The sequence below is a fragment of the Hemicordylus capensis genome, chromosome 2, assembly GCF_027244095.1.
Source record: "Hemicordylus capensis ecotype Gifberg chromosome 2, rHemCap1.1.pri, whole genome shotgun sequence".
Lineage (NCBI taxonomy): Eukaryota > Metazoa > Chordata > Lepidosauria > Squamata > Cordylidae > Hemicordylus > Hemicordylus capensis.
Window position 1 is genome coordinate 173,678,410 of NC_069658.1, and position 20,831 is coordinate 173,699,240.

General features: G+C 44.9%; 1 protein-coding gene across 1 annotated transcript in view; it reads left to right on the plus strand.

The window, feature by feature from the left end:
* The window catches only part of RASAL3 (RAS protein activator like 3), a 61,373-nt gene that overhangs the window by 24,402 nt on the left and 16,140 nt on the right, over window positions 1-20,831 (plus strand). Inside the window, exons 5-14 of the mRNA XM_053297877.1 lie at window positions 3,455-3,552; window positions 4,000-4,088; window positions 4,930-5,035; window positions 6,125-6,223; window positions 11,069-11,611; window positions 15,469-15,613; window positions 17,119-17,263; window positions 18,069-18,305; window positions 19,087-19,288; window positions 20,452-20,555. Coding sequence (XP_053153852.1) covers window positions 3,455-3,552; window positions 4,000-4,088; window positions 4,930-5,035; window positions 6,125-6,223; window positions 11,069-11,611; window positions 15,469-15,613; window positions 17,119-17,263; window positions 18,069-18,305; window positions 19,087-19,288; window positions 20,452-20,555 — 1,768 coding nt within the window. The remainder of the gene's footprint in view (window positions 1-3,454; window positions 3,553-3,999; window positions 4,089-4,929; window positions 5,036-6,124; window positions 6,224-11,068; window positions 11,612-15,468; window positions 15,614-17,118; window positions 17,264-18,068; window positions 18,306-19,086; window positions 19,289-20,451; window positions 20,556-20,831) is intronic.

Consider the following 20,831-nt stretch of genomic DNA (forward strand, 5'->3'; position numbering starts at 1 on the left):
CCACCTGTTCTGACATATGTGTAAGCTTTTTGCTTTGCATATCTTATGGCATGGCTAGTTTTAAGATGCAGTTGTTCATTTAGATGGATTTTGTAGAGTATTTATTTTGTTTTGTAATTTTTTGGGGGGGGTGGGTGGGATGTAAGCCACTTTGAGATGTGGGAAAGCAGAGTAAAAATGTTGTAATAAATTTTGAATAAGACCTAGACTACGCAAACAAGTGAAAGAGAGCGTTCCTGCCCAGAGGACTTGCAAAATGGGAATCTGGGGCAGGAGAACTCCAGGATTTATAGTAAGAATAGTGCAGGCAACTTAGGTCTTGACATGGTCTTAGTCTTAGGCCTTAGGCCAAGTCTTAACCTGGAACTTCCCACACCTGAGTCACCACAACCTCCACAAGAGCCACCAGCACTAGCGTAGAAACCAACTTCAAGCAGGGATGCCCACCAGCCACAAGCCACAATCAAGGCTGGCCTGTCCATAGAGGTGGCCTAGGCAGCTGCCTGAAGCACCAACTTTTAAGGGGCACTAGTGCCACTTCACCAAAGCGAATCACCCTAGCCCTCCCAATGCAGCCTCAGCAAAGTGCCCTCCCTCCTGGAGAGGATTTGTCTTGTCATTTGTTTGCCCTCTCACTTGCCCACATGTGTGATTGCTTAGCTTGCAATCGTGCCAATGCACTGTCTTGTAGCGTTCCAGGATCCTACTCCTGTCCCATGCATGTTCTTCTCATGTGCTGGTTAGCTAGCTGTTGTGCCATTGTCATCTTAGCCCCAGCTAAGCTTGGCTGCTAATGTGGGAAAGACCAGAATGGAGCAGTCAAGCACACTACAGATCACAGAACAGAAGGGCAGTGCCATCTTATTTCGACCATGTTCAAAGTACAATTAGGCAAGCCTGCATGTCATACAGAGTTCTTCCTCAGTATTACAGGCTTCTTCTTCTTTTTTTTTTTGTAATGTTAGTTTTCAAATCTGTTTTTTCTTTGAATGCTGAATTGCAATGGGGATCTGTTAGGGAACTGATGGGGCAGGGGCTTTTGCTGAAAGTGGAGTCATTTTTGAGGGGGACAAGCATGACACTCAGTGGGTCCCACTGGGGAACTCCGAGACTTCAGTGGATTTCTGGATGGATTGGGAGCAGGGAAGTGACTGGAGGATGTGAGGAGAGGGCATTAATAACGGAGCAAATCCTAATGGAGAAGATTAGCCTGTGTTGATCCTAGCGGAGGGGTGCCTCATTCACCAGTCCCTTCTTGTCAGGAGTTTCTGAATGGGAAAACTGATCCCTAATTGATATTGGGAGAAAAGGTTTAGAATAGTTTTTTAGTGAACAAAAGCCCTATTCAGATGTTATTTTTGGAGGCTGGACTTCCTCCCCAGACTCACTCATCCTCCCTGGCAGGTCACTCATGCTTAAAACATTTGGCGAACGCCATAAGTTTGATGGCGGGTGCTTCCATGATCAGCAGGCACAACTGTCCATGCAGAATATGGTGGGTCACAGTGGTAACTGAAATAGTTTGGCTCCCAGTCGTAGGAACTGCACTTTTACTAACTACTGCAGAGGGGAGGATCCCCATACTGAGATTGGCTTCAACAAAGATCAGCAATATGTCTTGCTGTAAGTGGCCATATGTGGTTTTCAAGAGAATGAAATGGACCAACCTGTAAGACTAGGTTTTTCTTAGAGCAACAAAAAAAACCCACCCACATCCCCACCAAACAATCATTTTATTTGTTTTCACAAATAATAGGAAAAGTTTAAGGAACAACTGACATGCAAAAGTCAGCTTTCCTGTTTTTGCTTCTTCCAATAACCCATGTGCGTCCTAAATCCCTTTGCACAGGATTTTGAACTGTGCATCACTGTTGTTCCTGTAATGCTGGTAGTTTACAATAGCTTTGTATCTCTTTTAGGGTTGTCCTCTTTTTCTGGGCTCCTTATCGAGGCTCCTGTGTCACCATTATGTGACGAGCAGGAATTCAGCAGATTTTAAGTTTTTAACTGTCACTACTTTTACATGCTGAAAGTTTATATTACAAACTTTGCCCGCTGATTCCAAAAAAATGTATCTGTCTGAATGGGGGGGGGATGTTGTGGGGAGGGGTTCCAAAAATCCTTGGGCCGACTCTGCTGGCATCTAACTAGAGTTGGGGAGACACAGCAAGTACAAGAACCAGCCCAACCAAAGACTTTTTCAGGCATGACATGGAATGTGTGGGTGGAGTGGGGGAGAGTGGTAGAGGTGCAACATAACATCAGGTGAAACATAACATGCATGTGGGATCTATGCACACATTACATTGAGTGCATGGCTACTGGGAGCAGGGAGGCACATGTGATCTCACTCCTCCTTTTTGCCATGTGTTCAGTGTCATGTCTAAAACTTTGGAATGCTCTCCCAGTGGCCATTTGCTCCTCGGAATCCATCACGGCTTTGAGAAAGCTTATCCAGGCCTTTACATAATTGTTTTTACTGCTGCTTCTGTGTGTTTTTACCTGTTGTATTGTTTTTATGCTTGTACTTTATAGATTTTAAACTTGGTTTGTTTATATATTTTTTTAGCTTAATATTTTAATTGTCTTTTTATTGTATGTTTTAACTTTTGTAAACCGCCTTGGGGTTGTCTTTTAACGAAAGGCGGTATATAAATGCAACAATAAATAAATACATATAAATATAAAGTGCTAAAGATTTTTTCAGTTGACACTGTCTCCAGACTTTCCAGACTCTACCTGCCAAGTGACAGCACCAGGTTTGATCCTGTCTCTGTCCAAGACTCACTATAGTCTGTCCCAGCCTCACCCTCAAAGAGCCTCTGTTTTTGAAATCAAAAGTTGGCAGTCCTAACCATATGAGCCAGGCAGCCCACATGATCTGAGCACTAGGGTGCTATGGAGCTGCTCAACCAACTGCAACGATGCGTTATTCAGTAGTATAAAGTTGCACCAGTAAGTTCTAAACCTGGCCAATGTGATCTTTTAATGAGCTGGTGGAATGGGCCGTCTTCCCTGGCATATGATGAGAGCTGGCAACCCTGTGTGATAAATGTTTTTTCAAAAGCTCTGAGACAGAGAATATTTGTGAACCTCCATTTGCACTTCTGACCACATGGCTCAGACAAGGCTAGGAAAGGGCTCTAGACCAGGGATTCTCAGCGTTGGGTCCCCAGATGTTATTGGACTTCAACTCCCATAATCCCCAACCAAAGGCCACTGGGGCTGGGGATTATGGGAGTTGAAGACCAATAACATCTGGGGACCCAACATTGAGAATCCCTGCTCTAGACCACAAAACAAAGGCAGAGGTGAATGCTATGGGCTAGTCTGTGCCAGGGCATCCCCACCCCCACCCCGCCATCCAAGAACTGCTTCCTGAAGCCCACATGACATTTGGCAGCCAGTCAGTCCACTTGGCTCAACTCCGCTTTGACCACTTTGCTCCCAACAGAAATGTCCATGGAAAGAAGAAGCTTCCCAGAGTCACAGGCCTCTGAAAAAAGACCCCTGCAAGAGGCATCCTCTGGGCTGCAGCTCAGCAATGTCAAGGTACCAAGATCCTCTGCCTGCCTGTAGTAGGTTTAGGGAGCCCAGGCTGGTGCTCAAGAAGGTGGAGGAGGGAGATGCTAATTTCTCTCTCTTTCTCTCTCTCTCAGAAAAGGATGGACTATATGACACAAGTTGACCTGTGTAGAGCTGGGATGTGGGTAGCTTGGGGAGCCCCATCTTAGAAAGCGTGCTGGGCTTTGATCAATCCTTTACACCAGGGTTTCTTAACCTTGGGCCCCCAGATAGACTACAACTCCCATCTTCCCCAGACATGGCCTTTGTGGCTGAGGATGATGGGAGTTGCAGTCCAACAACATCTGGGGGCCCAAGGTTAAGAAACCCTGCCTTACACCAATAATTCCTTTCCCTGCTGTGTCCAAGGGCAGAACAGCATGCAAGAGACGCTCCTCATAGTTCATTCTACCCTCACCTTCACCTCATTTCCAGGGAATGCTGTTAAGACGTATCAGAGACCGGAAGGGGCGGACGCAGGCCAAGACCAATTCCTCAGCTGGGCTCTCTGCTGATGGCGACAGGTAAGCCCTGAAGCTGATGTTTTACACAGGAAGGACTAAGGAGAGAGTGATTGCTGCCGCAGCAGAATCAGAGGTCTGCCTAACCCTATTCAGCTTTTGGAGAAGAACCAAACTGCTTTTCATTGATAATGGGGTTTTTTTTTAATGCACCCATTCATTTTCAACCCGTATTTGTCTTCACAAGAACCCTAGAAGGCAGGGAGACTCCTTTTACAAATGAGCGCTAAAAATGACTAATCATTTTTTTCATAATGAATGCAGCATCTCCATGTGGCTGGGATGGATGATGGCTTTGGACTGATCCTGGATCAGTTGACTGTTGAAGGTCAACTGACTCAGCACAAAGCAAGGAGCAACAGCTGTAGTTACATGCATAAATACATACTTGTGGTATACAACTGCAGCACACAAACAAACAAATATTTGTCATTCATTTTTTAAAAAATTGAATGACAATTTAATTGTATGAATTGTATGAAGTGTATGAATGACAATTCGCATACATATTGTGCCTCCAAGCATATTATCAAATATAATAGAAAAAGTGCCCATTGTATGTACTTAGTAAATTATATTTTGGCAGCATAAATAATAGACTTCAGCAGCCAGTGATTACCTGTAATAACATTCAAACTACACATTAGTAGCAAAATAATTCACTAAATTTTAAAAACAAAAAAGTACCAAGCATATCCTAGAAAATGCATTTGGAGAAATACAGGAATCTGTTATAATATTATGATGTTTAAGTATAAAAACCAGCCAATCTTGATGCAGAATCAACAGCATGTCTATACTATCTGTTCCTCATCTTTCCTGGTCTCTCTGCCACTGCCTACAGGGAGGCCCAGCCTGGCCCAGCTCTCATCCTGGATTTGGGCAATGAGAAGGATGTCTTGATCCGCCCACTTCACAGCAGCCTTCTGGGAGAGCAGTACTGCTTTGAGGTAAGGGAATCTTGTGGTCCTTGGAGCTGAGGACCCACCTGGCTGTCTGCCTGGCATCATTTTGAAAGAGAAGAGATGCTGGTTGAAGGTTGCCTGGAAGCCACACCCTCCTAACTTCAGATGGGTGAGAGCTGTGTCAGTTGACCTAGCAATGTGAATGGCTTCGGCTTATGCTCAGGGGCTCTTTCTTCCACAGCTGTGGAAAATATGGGGAACGCAGTTTCCAGGCCAAACAAGCTATCTTCAGAGCTGAAGCACATTCTTTTGCTATTGTTCTGTCCATTGGACTGACTGGCTACCTGAGAGGCTATGAGAAGTTTCTCTGCTGGGTTTGGACCCATAGGATTCAGGGCCAGTTTTAGGGGTGTGTGAGCTGTGTGATAGAGCAAGGCATCACACTTCAGGGGTACCATACTTGGGGCAAAACCAATAAAACTTGTATTTCTCGTGGGGCAGCGGTCACCAATTTCAGTTTTCACACAGCACATCAATTAGCTTAGAGCCAACCTTGGTAGAATTAGAAAGCAGCCCAGTAGAACAGGCAGAACACCATCTGGAGAAAGTATAAAATCAGGGCACTGGGACTGCCTTCCTTCACAGGATGTAGCCATACAAACACCTTTTCCTAGGTGCAGGGCTGTCCTTAGGGCAGGGAAAGCAGGGTGATCACCCCAGGCCCTGCTCTTTTAATCCCTATTATAATCAACTGGGAGAGGCCCCTGCACTGGCTGATTTGCCCCAGGCTCCACACCCTGGCAGAGCTCTCTAGAGCAGGGTTTCTCAACGTGTGGGTCCCCAGATGTTGTTGGACTTCAACTCCCATAATCCCCAGCTCCAGTGTTGGGGTTTATGGGAGTTGAGGTCCAAGAACATCTGGGGGCCCAATGCTGAAAATCCCTGCTCTAGACAGCCCTGCCTAGGTGAGGGTTAAGCTCTAGCACTGATACAGGAACTCAGTCCAGCTTCCTCTCTGCTGCTCTCCATGTCCCCCATTAGCAGAGTGCAGTTCCAGTTGGGGCTCTGCCACATCAGGGGAGCAGAGGGCAAGCTAGCCAGGGTTGGCCCTAAACACAATCATCCCCTTCCCAGGTGTTGAGTGCTGAGGGGCGCCGTTGCTTCAGTTGCGCATCTGCTGCAGAGAGGACCCGTTGGATGGAGGACTTGCGCCGAACTGCCCAGCCCAGCAAGGTAAAAGCATCCTGACCTTGCTTTGTGCTGCTTGCAGTACATACCCCGGCTCTCAATGTGGTCCGCTCCCCCACCTTCCCTATGGTGTGGCCTCACTAATTCATTCTGCTCTGTTCCTGCCATTGTCCCCCTCTTTGTCCTGTTTCTGCCCCAAACCCTGTCTCCCATTCCTACCTCTTCACGCCTTGCTGTTTTCACACCATGTTACATGCCTCATTGTGTGTTCTTTGAACCAGACCCCATATTTTGCCATATTTCCTGATTCTGCCCCATTCTCTTTCCTCCCCACCCACAGTATGACCTTAGCCTATGCCCTGCATAAAGCCACCTTCCCTGTTCTTCACCCCACACTCTGCACCTGTGTATTGGCACCGGTGGCCAACCAGTGTCCAACAGGTTCTAGGATTCAGAGGCAATAAGCTCACACCAGGGTAAATGCCAAAGAAGTTTTATTAGATAAAACTGGATAATACCCAAAGAGGATTACAGAACAAAGGATATACCCATACATCCCTTCTGCTCATCAGGAACCCCAGATGACGATGGACGGACCCCCGGAAGCTGGTTGGTTGCATAGCACCTCCTGAGACTCCTGGTCTACGCCGAGGTTCAAATTATTGGGGTGTCCTGCAGCCTTTTTATATTTTTACAGAACTCATAAACAACACTTGAAGATGTTCTGGTGGGTACACCTTATCAGTAGTTTCGGTGAGACCCAAACACTGGAACATCTGCCAAAAACCTTCCAATCAAGATAATGCCCTTGGCTGTGCATCTTCTCTATCGTCCCTTCGGCAAATGGTCAACTAGGGAGTATGTTTTTAAGAAAACATTGTCTCTGCCTTGCTGTACTAATTGGTACAAAGATATATGAAGAGCAAAACAGGTTCATACAGGTATGAAAAATATGAATACAGGCATGCAGGTGGTTACAAGGTCATTGTGAAAAACAAGGTTACAAGGTTACAAAGGTTTAAAATGAGACTCTTTATATGTATTAGTATAAGAATCCTATAAAACCCTTTTTGTCCAAAGGGAAAAAGTGGACCACACCACTGAACCTCCTTGCATATCTTCGCAGTGCCACTACAACCTGTCTCACCTGGAGCAGCAACATTTGAATGTTTATCCTGACCATCCCAAGGTCTGATAAAGAATTAACCATACTTCAAAGCAAAGTCAGATAAAATATTAAGTAAACATTTAAAAATGCAACATAGAAGGATAATCTCATCAGTCTGAGACTGAAGAAAAAAACCTTGCAGATCTCAGCTCATGCTCGAACTCCAGGGGATGAAGGTTCACAGTTGTTGGGCAGCCTCTAAGAATGCCTCCCTGCCCTTCTCATACCTGGGCACTACAGGTCTTGTGCTTGGATGATATGTGTTCAAGGGGGACTCATCTCAGAAGTCAAGCAGTGAGACAGGATGTGATCACATAGGGATGCCAGGTCCAGGCTGGTTTAACTAGTTCCAGTTAGTTGCGTTGTGAGCAGTGGAAATAATGAAAATGATTAGAAATAATGGAAGTAGTATTGGTCATCTGCACTTGTATGATTTTAAGTCCCAGTGGAACAGACTGTTCCACTGTTGGGGTTTGTGATTATTTAGCAAAGCACCAAGGAAGCTACCACTCCAGCTACAGAGTGCTGAGTTTAGTTGTTGCAGCTATTTAAGTAACACTCCTGGAGATCACTGTAGAGTCTAAACTAAATTGATTTATTGGTGAAATACAATGCCTATAGTGGTTATTAGGATAGGCAGTGCAAAAAGTCGATGCACTGGAACTCCATATCCAGCACCCTTCTCATTGCCTGTCATACTGGCTCACGACTCCCATCTTCTCATGAAGCATCTGGAATCTGTCTCTGGGCAGTGGCTTAGTCAATCCATCTGCCACCATCTCTTCTGTTGGGCAGTACTCCAACTGGACTACCCCTTTTTCTTGCATGTCTCAAACATAGTGATACTTCATGGGAATGTGCTTAGTTTGAGACTTCATCTTCTCCATCTGGGAGGTCTGGATACAACTTTGGTTATCCTCAAATATTGCTGTCGGCTTTGGTTCCCAATCCCAAAGTCCAATAGTAGCTGGTGTATCCACACTGCTTCCTTGCATGCTTCAGCTGCAGGCATCATTTCTATTATCTTGCCACATGGTGGGTTCTTGTATCTTTCCTTCTTTTGTCATGAGTGAGAGTCTTTTGTGTGGAACCCCTTTGTTGGGCCTCTGGCAGCGCCTCAGTTCTGACTCAGGCTGTGCAGCCCCTTCTGAATTTGTAGCCCCTTCTGAACCTGCTTCTGGTTATGGCACAGATTCTTGGGGTTAACTGTCTGGCTCTAGCTTCATGAGGATCCACTCACATGGTTCCTCTTTCACCTGGGATTCTGGTACAAGTTCTGGTACATCACCTCCATTTGGCCCTTGTCTCTCATCAAAATATACCACATTGTGAATTCTGACCTCTCCACTTACAGGATCAAGGATTCTGTATCCCTTTTGGCCAGAAAGGCCATATGCATATAAGCCTTTGATCCCAATATTCTGATATGGTTTAGAAAGGGTTTGTGCCCATGCCATCGTTCAAACGGTGTCTTGTCTATTGCTTTGGTTGGCAATCTGTTTTGCAAGTAATTTGCAGTCATCACTGCTTCTCCCCAGAATTTATTTACAAAGCCAGCATCATGTAACATGCATCTGGTCATTTCTAATACAGAGCGGTTTTTCCTCTCTGCTGCACCATTCAGTTCTGGTGTATATGTGGAAGTAGGTTCATGTGAAATTCAGAATATTTTGGGTAGCGCTTAAATCAACAATAAAATCATACCTTTCATTCCTGCTTGCTACATTGTAAGTCCTGATCATTTGACTGTCTCTCTCTGTGTCCTGTTCTTCCAAACCAGCATGCTGTTTGCTTCTCTGTCAGTTAGAAAAGCTTATTCTCTTTCCTTTTGCATTCACAGACTGTGTGCCATCACTGTAGTCATGGTAACCAGGTTTCCCTCCTCTGGAGTTATCTCTACCTTTCCCACCTTTGGGCTCCAGACAATTAGCATGCAAATGCCCTACTTTGTTAGAGCTGAAACAATGCTTCTGTTTGCTGTAGAAGGCTGCAGAATCTTTATCTCCTTGTTTCAGGCTGAAATCTTGCAAGCGTGTAACTACAGTTTCCAATTCAAGCTTACTATCTGAAACCTCCAGTGCCATTTTCACATGATTATAACTCTGTGGCAAAGATCTCAGAATCAAACCAATTAACACTTGATCATCCAAAGTAGATCCATGTCATTTAAGTAATCTCTGAGTCTCCTGCATGCCATTTATATGGGTTGAAAGGTTCCCTCCTCCTTCCAGCTGCATTTTGCAAATCCTTTGAATTAAAAGGACAGCGGCATTGGGGGAAACTGCCTCTTGAGCTTATCCCACACCTCTGAGGCAACTTTAGTCTCTTGAAATGCATTAGTAAATCATCACTTACATTTAGGAGAATCAAGCCATATGCTCTGTCATTCTTTGAATCCCACTCCTTTTGGGCAGCTGCCCCATCAGTTGGTCCTGGTTCTGTGAGAGCTCCATTAAATCCTTTTGCCATTAGGAGGGCATCACTTTGCATAATCCATTGATCGTAATTCCTTCCATTCCACTTGGAAAGGGCAGCGTGGCTCCCCTGTAGATCCATGCTGTCTTACTAACTCACTCAGCTGCACTTTAAAGGAAAATCTCGCTGCAGACTCTTGGGCTGCTGAGCCCATAACCCTGTTGGGGTTTGTGGTTATTTAGCAAACCACCAAGGAAGCTACCACACCAGTTACAGAGTGCAGAGTTTAGTTGTTGCAGCTATTTAAGTAGCACGCATGGAGCTCGCTGAAGAGTCTAAACTAAATTTATTTATTGATGAAGTACATTTGAGTAGGGATGTGCACGCAACTGGTTCAAACAGCAGCTGGTTCCACCAGTGCGAAGGTGAGGGGGTGCATCTTTAAGGGAAGGGGAGGGTGCACTTACCCCTCCCTCTGCTTTTCCCCCATTGGTGCCCCATTTTTTAAAAGTCTCTCGGGGCAACGACATACCTCCCTGCCACCCCGTTGCCCCCTTTACTGGAATTAACCAAAAATAACCATTGTGTCTGTCATGCGCACGCTCACACCATGTATGTGCCCGCCCACAACACGCATGGCGCACGCAGGCACATTGGATACTTCCAAGTACTTCCGGTAAATGGGGCAACAGGGCAGCAGGGAAGTATGCTGCTTCCCTGATGGACTTTACAGAAACGGAGCACCAGTGGGGGGGAAGCAGAGGGAGGGGTAAGTGCACCCTCCCCCACGCTTAAAGATGCACCCCACCCCTACCCAGATCCGTGCACATCCCTACATTTGAGACAGGAAAAACCTATCCTATCTATCAGCTACATAATGAATAGGTAGGGAGAGAGAGAGAGATGTTTCCACCTTCCCTCTAGGAGGAAAGGAAGAGGATTTGCTCACTACAGGAAGTAAGTACCTAAAAAGTCAAAGCAGGGGGTCATAGAGTAGAGGCAAGCAGAGACAGGTAAGGAAAGCTTGATTAGCTACCTCTATTCCTAATGCCTGTAGTGGTCATTAGGATAATTGGTGAAAAGGACAATGCACTGGAACTCCATCTCCAACAGTGCAGGCACAAATCAGCCATGCTGAACCACCCATGTTTCTCTGAATTGTATGTGAGTCACTAACAAAAGGGGCCATCACAAAAATTAAGGAGCCCAAGCCTCCATCTATTCCTATTTATTTTTTGTTGGATTTGTTTTCATGAACTACGCACCGGGTTCCATTTAGTAACTCCCTCCCTATATCATTTTCCCAGGACAACAGTGAATGGATGGAACGTACACTGAGCCTTTGGGTATATGAAGCCCGGGACCTGCCTCCCAGGAAGCACTACCTCTGTGAGCTCCGTCTGGATGGGGCCCTCTATGCTCGCACCACCACGAAGCATGTCAGCTCCACTGGAACCATCTTCTGGGGCGAGCACTTTGACCTGAAGACTTTGCCACCCACTGCGGAACTGCAAGTTTGCCTGGTGCTGGAGGAAGAGGGGCAGCGGCACAAGGGCAGCACCCTGGCCAGCCCAGCCATCCCCCTGAAGAATATGGCTGCTGCACGCCAGCCACTGGAGAAATGGTACCCCCTGGGCAGGGACAGATCCAGCTCACCCGCCATCCGGCTACGAGGACGCTACTGCGACATCTGTGTGCTGCCCATTGTGCGGTACAAAGAGTTTGCCGAGTATCTCACCTTCCACTATCGGGAACTGTGCGCTGGATTGGAGCACACCCTCACTGCCAGGGACAAGGAGGAGCTGACTGGGGTCCTGGTGCGTGTGTTGCACAGCACAGGCAAGGCCAAGGTATCCTTCACTGCTGATGAATGTGCTAGCTGCGGAGGATTTGGGGCACAGCAGCCCTGTCTCTGCCACTCCCCTGCAACCACCAGTCTGAGCCTGCTTTGGCCAACAATCTATGTCCAAATAACATATCTAGCCTTGGGAGGGACTTCTAGGAAAGCCCAGTGCTTGCTTACATAGGATCATGGGAAGCTGCCTTATCCCAAAGCAGGCCATTGGTCCATCTAGCTCAGTATTGTCTATGCTGACCGGCAGCAGCTCTCTAAGGTTTCAGGCAAGGGGTCTTTCTCAGCCCTACTTGGAGATGCCGGAGATGGGACCTGGGACCTTCTACAGGCAAAGCAGATGCTCTACCACCGAGCGATGGTCCCATTCCCAGTATTTTCATTGGCTGACATCTGGATGAAGTTACTGAGTAGTACTACTTGGTAGTTACTCTAAAGGGCTAGTTAATTTCAATAGGGTTTGGGATTTCCCTTTTGTTCTTGTGCTGACTCTACCACCAAGTATGTTTTATTTGATTTTTATTATATTTATTTTGTTGTATAAACGGCTTAGTGAACTTTTTTCTGTTGAAAAGCAGTATATAAATGTTCCTTTAAAAACTTTTTTGCATTCAGTTAACAAAAGTCATAATAGAAAGTGGGAAATGATAACAACAAATTAGGACAATATTAATAGAGTTTTGACTGTGTTAATAAAATGGAAGAATTTTAGCATGGTTAATTCTTTTTAAGTATTTGAAACCTGTCACTTTTTGACAGGTTAAGAAGAGTGCAGAAGGGGATCATTAGGAAGGGGATTGAAAATAAAACTGCTAATATTATAATGCCCTTACACAAAACTATGGTGTGGCCACACTTGGAGTACTGCGTACAATTCTGGTCACCACATCTTAAAAGGACATTGTAGAACTGGAAAAGGTGCAGAAGAGGGCAACCAAGATGATCAGTGGCCTAGAGCACCCTTCTTATGATGCAAGGCTACAACACCTGGTGGGGCTATTTAGTTTAGAAAAAAGATGACTGTGGGGAGACATTTTTTTAAATATTTATTTTAATAAGACAATACATAAACATGAACAGTAAAACTGATACATAATGACATCCATTAACCATCCTTCCAGGTATGTAAATAATTAGATGGAGGAGAATGACTAAAATTATCTTGATTTGTGAACAGAATAAAATCTGACCATATCTAACTATAAGATTCTTAGACAATAATGCCAAATTAGCTCCTGAAAAATACATTTAATAGAGCCAACTCTGGTCTCATATCTAACCTCTGTTGTGTAATTTTACCCATTTCTAAAAATACCTCTGCCCAAAAGCACAAAATACTGGAACAAGACCACCATAAATAGAAGTATGTTCCCCTATTTCCACAGCCATTCCAGCATAGCGGGGACAAACTCTTATTAATGTGGGATGATTTAGAAGGTGTCAAATGCCACCTGTGACAGAGCTTAACAAAATTCTCTCTCTCTAATTCAGGAAGAGGTAGAAAACACCAGCTTCCATTTCAGTATTCCATTCCATTGTGAGTCACTAACAGTTTGTTGTAGGTCATTTTCCTAGGCCAATTTAAGGCCAATTAATGGATCAGATGTTTGAATTATTAGAATCTTGTATAATTTAGAAATAAATGCCTTAGAATCTTCTGAAGCCTTTAATATTAATTCCTCAGACATAGTCAAATTCTTATTAGCCTGCTTAACCATATCAGGATGTAAAATAAAGGACTGAAACTGAAGAAAATTTAACCAAGAGTAATGCTTATTCACAAACTTCTCCTGAATTGGTTCAAAATCAATTGGCTTATCCAAATAATAAAAATCCTTTAATCTATTTGCAACACCTCCAAAGACACCAAGTAATTGAGAGGGTGAGTCTAAAGCTGGAAATTTAGAATGACTACAAATGGATAACAAGAGGGAAAATGGGGGGGGGGGGCAAAGATTCTATGCCATTTCCCCCAGATCTTAAAAGTGGTTCATAAAAACGCATTTATGACAGATTTAGAACTCTTAATAAATTCAAATATCAATACTAAATTTTTAATATTACCTAGATGTTCTTCAGGAACCTCCACCTTCACCCAGTATTTAAATTCCGGGTCTACTATTAACCACAAAATATCCCTAAGATGCGAGGCTTCATAGTAGGCCATTAAATTTAGAACTCCAATACCACCCAGTTGTACTTTCATATATAATGCATTGTTACAAAATCTAGATCTTTTCCCGGCAAAAATAAAAAGGTTTAAAATCTTTTGCCATCTACCTATAGTAGATTTTGAAAGTTTAATTGGCAGCACCTGAGACTGCGGGGAGACATGGTAGAGGTCTATAAAATCATGCATGGTGTGGAGAAAGTGGATAGAGAGAAATTCTTCTCCCTCTCACATAACACTAGAACCAGGGGTTATCCCATGAAATTGATTGCCACAAAATTTAAGACCAACAAACAGAAGTACTTTTTCACACAACGCATAATCCACTCGTGGAATTCTCTGCCACAAGACGTGGTGACATCCAGCAACTTGGATGGCTTCAAGAGGGGTTTGGATAACTTCATGGAGGAGAGGTCTATCAATGGCAACTAGTTGGAGGGCTAAAAGCCACCTCCAGCCTCAGAGGCAGGATGCCTCTGAGTACCAGTTGCAGGAGAGTAACAGCAAGAGAGAGGGCATGACCTCAACTCCTGCCTGTAGGCTTCCAGCGGCATCTTGTGAACCACTGTGTGAAACAGGATGCTGGACTAGATGGGCCTTGGGCCTGATCCAGCAGGGCTGTTCTTATGTTCTTATGTAAAGGTAAAGTGTGCCATCAAATTGATTTCAACTCCTAGAGCCCACAGAGCCCTGTGGTTTTCTTTTGGTAATATAAGACTTTGTATAGGTGATTAAGCAAGTATCATTTTATCAAAGAAAGGTCTATATTAAGACAATTAATAATCATAACCACGATGGAGCGATGCTGATACAATTAGCACATCAAATGTTTTCACAGCAGTTTACATAGGAAAATAAATAAAAAATGGAGATTGTTCTCTGTCTCCAAAGGGCTCACAGTCTTCAATCAATGTTATTCAGAAATTTCACAGTAACTCAAACTTTCACTACTCACCCAAAGTTGTGGGGGTTGACATTTTTCTATTTTGTGGGGTAATAACCATTTGGCAGCAGTTAAATGTATTATGAGTTCCTGATTGTCTTTACAAACCACTGGACTGATTCACAGTTTGGCCAAACCAGTTTGCCGGATTACAGACTGGTCCGAATTCAGACCGGCCCTCGAACCTCAGTCCGTGCACAGCCCTATTGTAAAACAGAATATTCAGTGGATCTATAGGTCATTGGTAACTAGTTATTTCTTCTATATTTGGAATCTTTCATTCCAAACTGTTTCAACATTGGGACAATTCCAGAACATAAACATTCCAGAACATATTGATATGTAGAAGTTCTTTACAATAATGTTGAGCCTATAAACCTCCTTATTTGGAATCAAACCATTGCTCTCTCTGTCAGTATTGCCTTTGTGGCTGGCAGCAGCTCTCCAGGATTTCAGACTGGAGTCCTTCCCATCTCTGCCTGGAGATACCAGGGCCTGTATGTATATCAGATACTCTGTCACTGAGTTACCGTATGCTTTACTTTTAGGATTTCAAGTGAAATAGAATTTTCCTTGTGGCTGCTAAGGTGTCTCAGAAATCAGGCCCACTGAATGATCCACCCTGCTCCATGCACTCCTTTTTCCCCCTTTTTCTTTTTGCTGCTGCAGGAGTGAGGGCCAGAGTATGTCTAAAACAGAGCAGGGCTTGTTCCTACTAACTCTTTTCCATCTGACATTGCAGGCCTTCCTCATAGACTTGGGCATAGCAGAGCTGGATCGTTTTGATGAACGGGAAGCACTGATCTTCCGTGAGAACACACTTGCCACCAAGGCCATTGATGAGTATATGAAGCTGGTGGGAGGGCCATACCTGCTGGCCACACTGAGTAAGTTGGGTGGCCAGGTGACTGGCAATAGCTGACCAAGTCTGGCATTTACAGGAGGAAGGAACCAGTGAGTTTTTCTGTCTCCCTGGAGGCTGCCTTATTGTGAAGGAAAGCTCCAGAGTGTTCTTTTGGGCTGTAGTTCTTGTTGCCCAATGCAGAAATCAGTATGTGGAAACCTTGACCACTGCAACTAATGATAGCACAGACAGGTGCTGTAAGATAAACTTTGGGCCCCTCTCTAATCACTTGCCGGTCCCCATACCACTTTCAAATCCTAGGCCCTATGTGGGCTATAAATCTATTATTATTATTATTATTATTACATTAATATCCCGCTCTTCCTCCAAGGAGCCCAGAGTGGTGTACTACATACTTGAGTTTCTCTTTCACAACAACCCTGTGAAGTAGGTTAGGCTGAGAGAGAAGTGACTGGCCCAGAGTCACCCAGCTAGTTTCATGGCAGAATGGGGATTTGAACTCAGGTCTCCCCAGTCCTAGTCCAGCACTCTAACCACTACACCACGCTGGCTCTCAACAAATAAAAGGGTAACACTTGAACCTCTTTCTGCTTTTCTTAGAAACTCCTGCCACCCAACACCCCCCTCAATGAAGGACAACAGCTGCTACAGGAAATGCACTTAGTTTCCAATGGGAAAATTGAAGGTGGCTGCAGCACCTCTGTTTTGACATGAGTGTGCTTGATAAGCACAAGGGTCCATGATTGCTTCCACACTCGCCTTTTCTCCAGAACTGAAATATTTTTATCTGCTAGGATTGGAACTGGCATGTTGGGAGGGTGTGTTTAATCCTTTCCCTTTGTGCCATAGTCAAGGAGAGCCAGCGTGGTGTAGTAATTAGAGTGCTGGACTAGGACCTGGGAGACCCGAGTTCAAATCCCCATTCAGCCATGATACTAGCTAGGTGACTCTGGGCCAGTCACTTCTCTCTCAGCCTAACCTACTTCACAGGGTTGTTGTGAGGAGAAACTTAAGTATGTAGTACACTGCTCTGGGCTCCTTGGAGGAAGAGCGGGATATAAATGCAAATAATAATAGTCCCAGTAAAAATGCTCCCCCTCAACCTACCACTAGCCTCAGGAAGGAAGCTGTCACTGGTGCTAATGTGCCCAATAGCAGTTTTGCGTATGTGGTGGGCTCGGTAAAGGGTTAATTACTCCCACATACACACATGCAGCGGTCCTGATCCCTCCATGATTATGCGAACAAAGACACACACAGGACCAAGTTGTGCATTTAATGTGAAACGTCATTTGACCCTTAGATAGGTCAATTATCTCTCTCAGTATAAGACAACTCCCCCTGTTCTGAATGTGCTGTGGTAGACTCAGTGAAGAATTGAGGTGTTTGCTCTTGGTGACAGGGTACTGGTTTAGAAATGCCATTGGTCTGGTGCGGAATGGTTGTAGCCCTGGAAACACCCAGTGGCATCAACAGCCATCTTTGCAGCATGTGACTGCAGCTGACATGCGTGTGGGTGTGTTGCAGGTGACATTATAGCCCAATATTATACATTGGAGGACAACTGTGAAGTGGACCCCAGCAAGTGTGAATCGTGTGACCTGGCTGACAATCGCAGCAACCTGCAGCAGATCTGTGAAGAAGTCTTTCAGAGGATTGCTGTGTCTAGCCAGTGAGTGCTTGAGCAGTCGAGAAACTCTCCCCATTGGGCCCCATGGAGGGCTTCCATTTGGGGCTTCCTTTGCACAGGAAGACCTATGCTTCTTTTGCACAGACTACTGGGCCAAAGAAGATAGAATCTTAGAACCCCTGTGGCCCCTCTAGTGGGCAGCCTGCTGGTCCAGTGAAATAACGGCAATGCTCTGAGCAAGGGTCCTCTGTGGTGTGAAGGCCAGAATTAGTAGTAATAAAGAGAATTTGTCTGAGCATGTGCAGAATGCCATTCTATTACCACTGTGCAAGCCAAGAAGTTCACCCTCATCTGGGACTGAGGAGAAGGGTTTCCAGCAGATTGGATTAAGCCAGTTTGAGGAGCTGTGATGATGACTCCTGTTTGAGAATTCCTGAGACCAGTCACTGTGCCAACAATTGGTGCATTGCTGCAAAAGATCACCACACCCAAATGGCCTCATGACCTAGCCAAGGGTCCTTCCTTGGTCTGTTCTCTTCAGGATGTGCTGGTATCAGCTGGGGCCATAGTCAAAAAGCATCCTGTGGTGACTTTGCCCATCAGGGAGATTCCAGACCCCTGAATTTTCTTTATTTATATTACATTTATATAATATTCTCTAAGATTGTTTTTTATTTGATTAGTGCTTAGTACCATTAAATAACTGTAAACATATTAGGCTATCTGTATTTAGGCTCGGTATTGATGCCTCCCCACCACCCCATGTCTGAGTACCCATAGGTCCTTTTAGCACCAAATGTCTGCCTTTGGACTTGCTTGTGAGTCAGCCCTTGCTTTCTCTCTGCAGCTCCTTTCCTGCTGAGCTTAGTGAGGTCTTCACTGCCTGGCAGGAGGCATGCCAGTTACGAGGCAAGGCAGACATTGGCCCACGGCTCATCTCTGCATCCCTCTTTTTGCGCTTCCTGTGTCCAGCCATCATGTCACCCAGCCTCTTTGGCCTCACTCAGGAATATCCAGATGACAACACCTCCCGTACCCTCACCCTGGTGGCCAAGGTTATCCAGAACCTGGCAAACTTTACCACGTAAGTAACTGCTTCCTGGCTGTGTCCAAGAAGGGGGATTGAGAAATGGCTTGGGTACCAATCTAGGCTGGGTGCCAAGGAAACAAATCAGATTTGTAGACAGGACATGAGCATATATATGTCTAGGTATGTTTCTGTGCACATGCAGAATACGGAACAAAAAGCATAATTGTACTTCTCTCCAGAGGTGTACACATCTTGGTAAAAGCGCATTTTAAAGAAATTTCCAGATATTATGTTGTACATGTATACAGTTATCTATACACATGCACATGGTTTTTATATGAATGACGGTACTAGTCATGTGAAAAGTGAACCTGGCTACCGGGGCCCCCAAATGCAGTGTACAGATAGGAAGTATGTGTTGTGTACTGAACATAATGTGTGAATAACTGTGTGTGTACAAAGTGGTATATATGTATGCAGACTGCACATACATTTAATACAATTGTGAATAGAGCTAAAGAGAGGCAATACTCTCTCATCCACAGGAAACTAAAACCATGAGTGCTGTCCCTGGAATCTCACCACTCAGGGAAGTGACTCTTCTGGCCTTCATAGTTATAGAGATGTAGTAAGTCACAAAGTATGAGGCCAGGATGTGCCTCTGTGATAGTGACACTACCAGTGAAAGTGTGCGGTGTGGGGATCTTTTGTACTCTGCAGAGCCACTGTTCATCCATGCCCAACAGCCCTGGTAGAACAGGAAGCCACTGCTTGGTCCACAGGGTTTGGCCACACCTGACACCATCATCCTAGTGTGGCATTCCCTTTCCTGCAGGTTTGGGGAGAAGGAGGCCTACATGAGCTTCATGAATGCATTTCTGGAGCGCAACTGGGACATGATGAAGTCATTCCTTACTAGTGTCTCGAGCCCTGGCAGTGCCATCCACATGGCTGCCTGTGGTGACTCCATTGACCTAGCCTTGGAGTTGTCCATTCTGCATTCCCTACTCTGCAACATCTTCTCTACTCTGGACAAGGTACTAGCTGCTTTTGCCTTTGTGTTTGCCTGTGTGTGTATCTCAACTTGATGCTCCCTGATAGCAAGGTGGCAAAGGGAACAGCAACCCAGGAGGAGCCAACATGTGGGGCTGAATCTACAAGGGAAATTGCATCTTTCAAAGCCCACCATCAAGGTCCCCCAGGCTGCTTGTGTGTCCTGCATCCTTCCCTGCTGCAGCTTATTAATGGCTTGTGTTGGTTCCTTCACACAAAGGTGCCAATACTTGGCCAATGTTGTCATGGAGTGAGGGTGTAAAACCTGGAGGATAGGCAATCAATGGCAGTGGGTCAGACAAGGAGAGCAATATGGGAACAGTGGAACCTGAGGATACATGTGTGTAAGGGGGACAGTTTTTGTGTTGAGGTGTAGGGCGGGGGAGAAAACAAAGTGGAGACAATGCTTTCTCCAAGTGCCACTATTTTATTGTGCCCATCGTGTTTTGGAAAAATCCTTCAACAGGGTATCTGAATGGCTCGCACACTCTACTGGGATCTTACCAATATATTCCAAGGAGAAAAAGCTTAAACTGCCACTAAGAGGGGTGTGTGTGTATGTATAGATGATAGATAGATAGATAGATCTGTAGGTAGGATCCCATCAGAATGTGTGAACCACTAAGACAGCCCCTGAAGAAGGTTTTTTCTCCCCAAAGCACAATGTACTTGGAGATTGTCTCCTTTTTGTTCTTCTTTTTCAATTGGGTTCCCCCTCCCCCATTTGTGCTTTGATGGAGTGGGGGTGAAGACACAGAAATATCAGGTTTGAAATTTTGAAGTTTAAAATTTGTTTCAAAAATATACCTTGTAAGTGAGAGGTTTGCACAAATGGGGGTATTTTAAAAAATAAGGTGAGGGGTGTGTGTGTGTGTGTGTGTGTGTGTGTGAGAGAGAGAGAGAGAGAGAGAGAGAGAGACTTCAATGCAACATACAAATGTATGTTATAGGAGTTGCCAAATTCAGCTGGTCATGCTATGAGTGGGACCCTTCACTGCCAGTGGCCAGAGCTGGCCATGGCCAGACAGATTGCAAATTCTTCTGTTGGTCTGGCCAGGCCAGCAGTACCAATTACCTCCTTGCTGCAAGCTCCCTGGACTGTGATTGGGCTCTTTGCATCAACCATTTCTGCTCTGTTATCTGTAAGCGGACACAAGAAAGATTGGAGCCTCTACCCACCATCCTCCGTGCCATCCAGGAAGGGACACCAGTGCCTGTCTCTGTACCTCTTGGCCCCAACAGAGAGGAGAGGTAAGGACTGTATTTGTGGGACACACTATCAATGCTCTTGTGAGGGAGAGCTACACTTATTATTATTATTATTATTATTATTATTATTATTATTACTGCTACTGCTATTACTACTACTTATATACTGCTTTTCAACAAAAGTTCTCAAGTTGAACATCAAAGGTGTAAGGACAGTTGCTGGCTCACTATGGACAAGAAGGACAATAAGAAGATAGTTTGCCTTTTAGAAGGCTCAGCAAATGGATTTTAACTGAGTTTGGGGTTTGCCTGGTCACC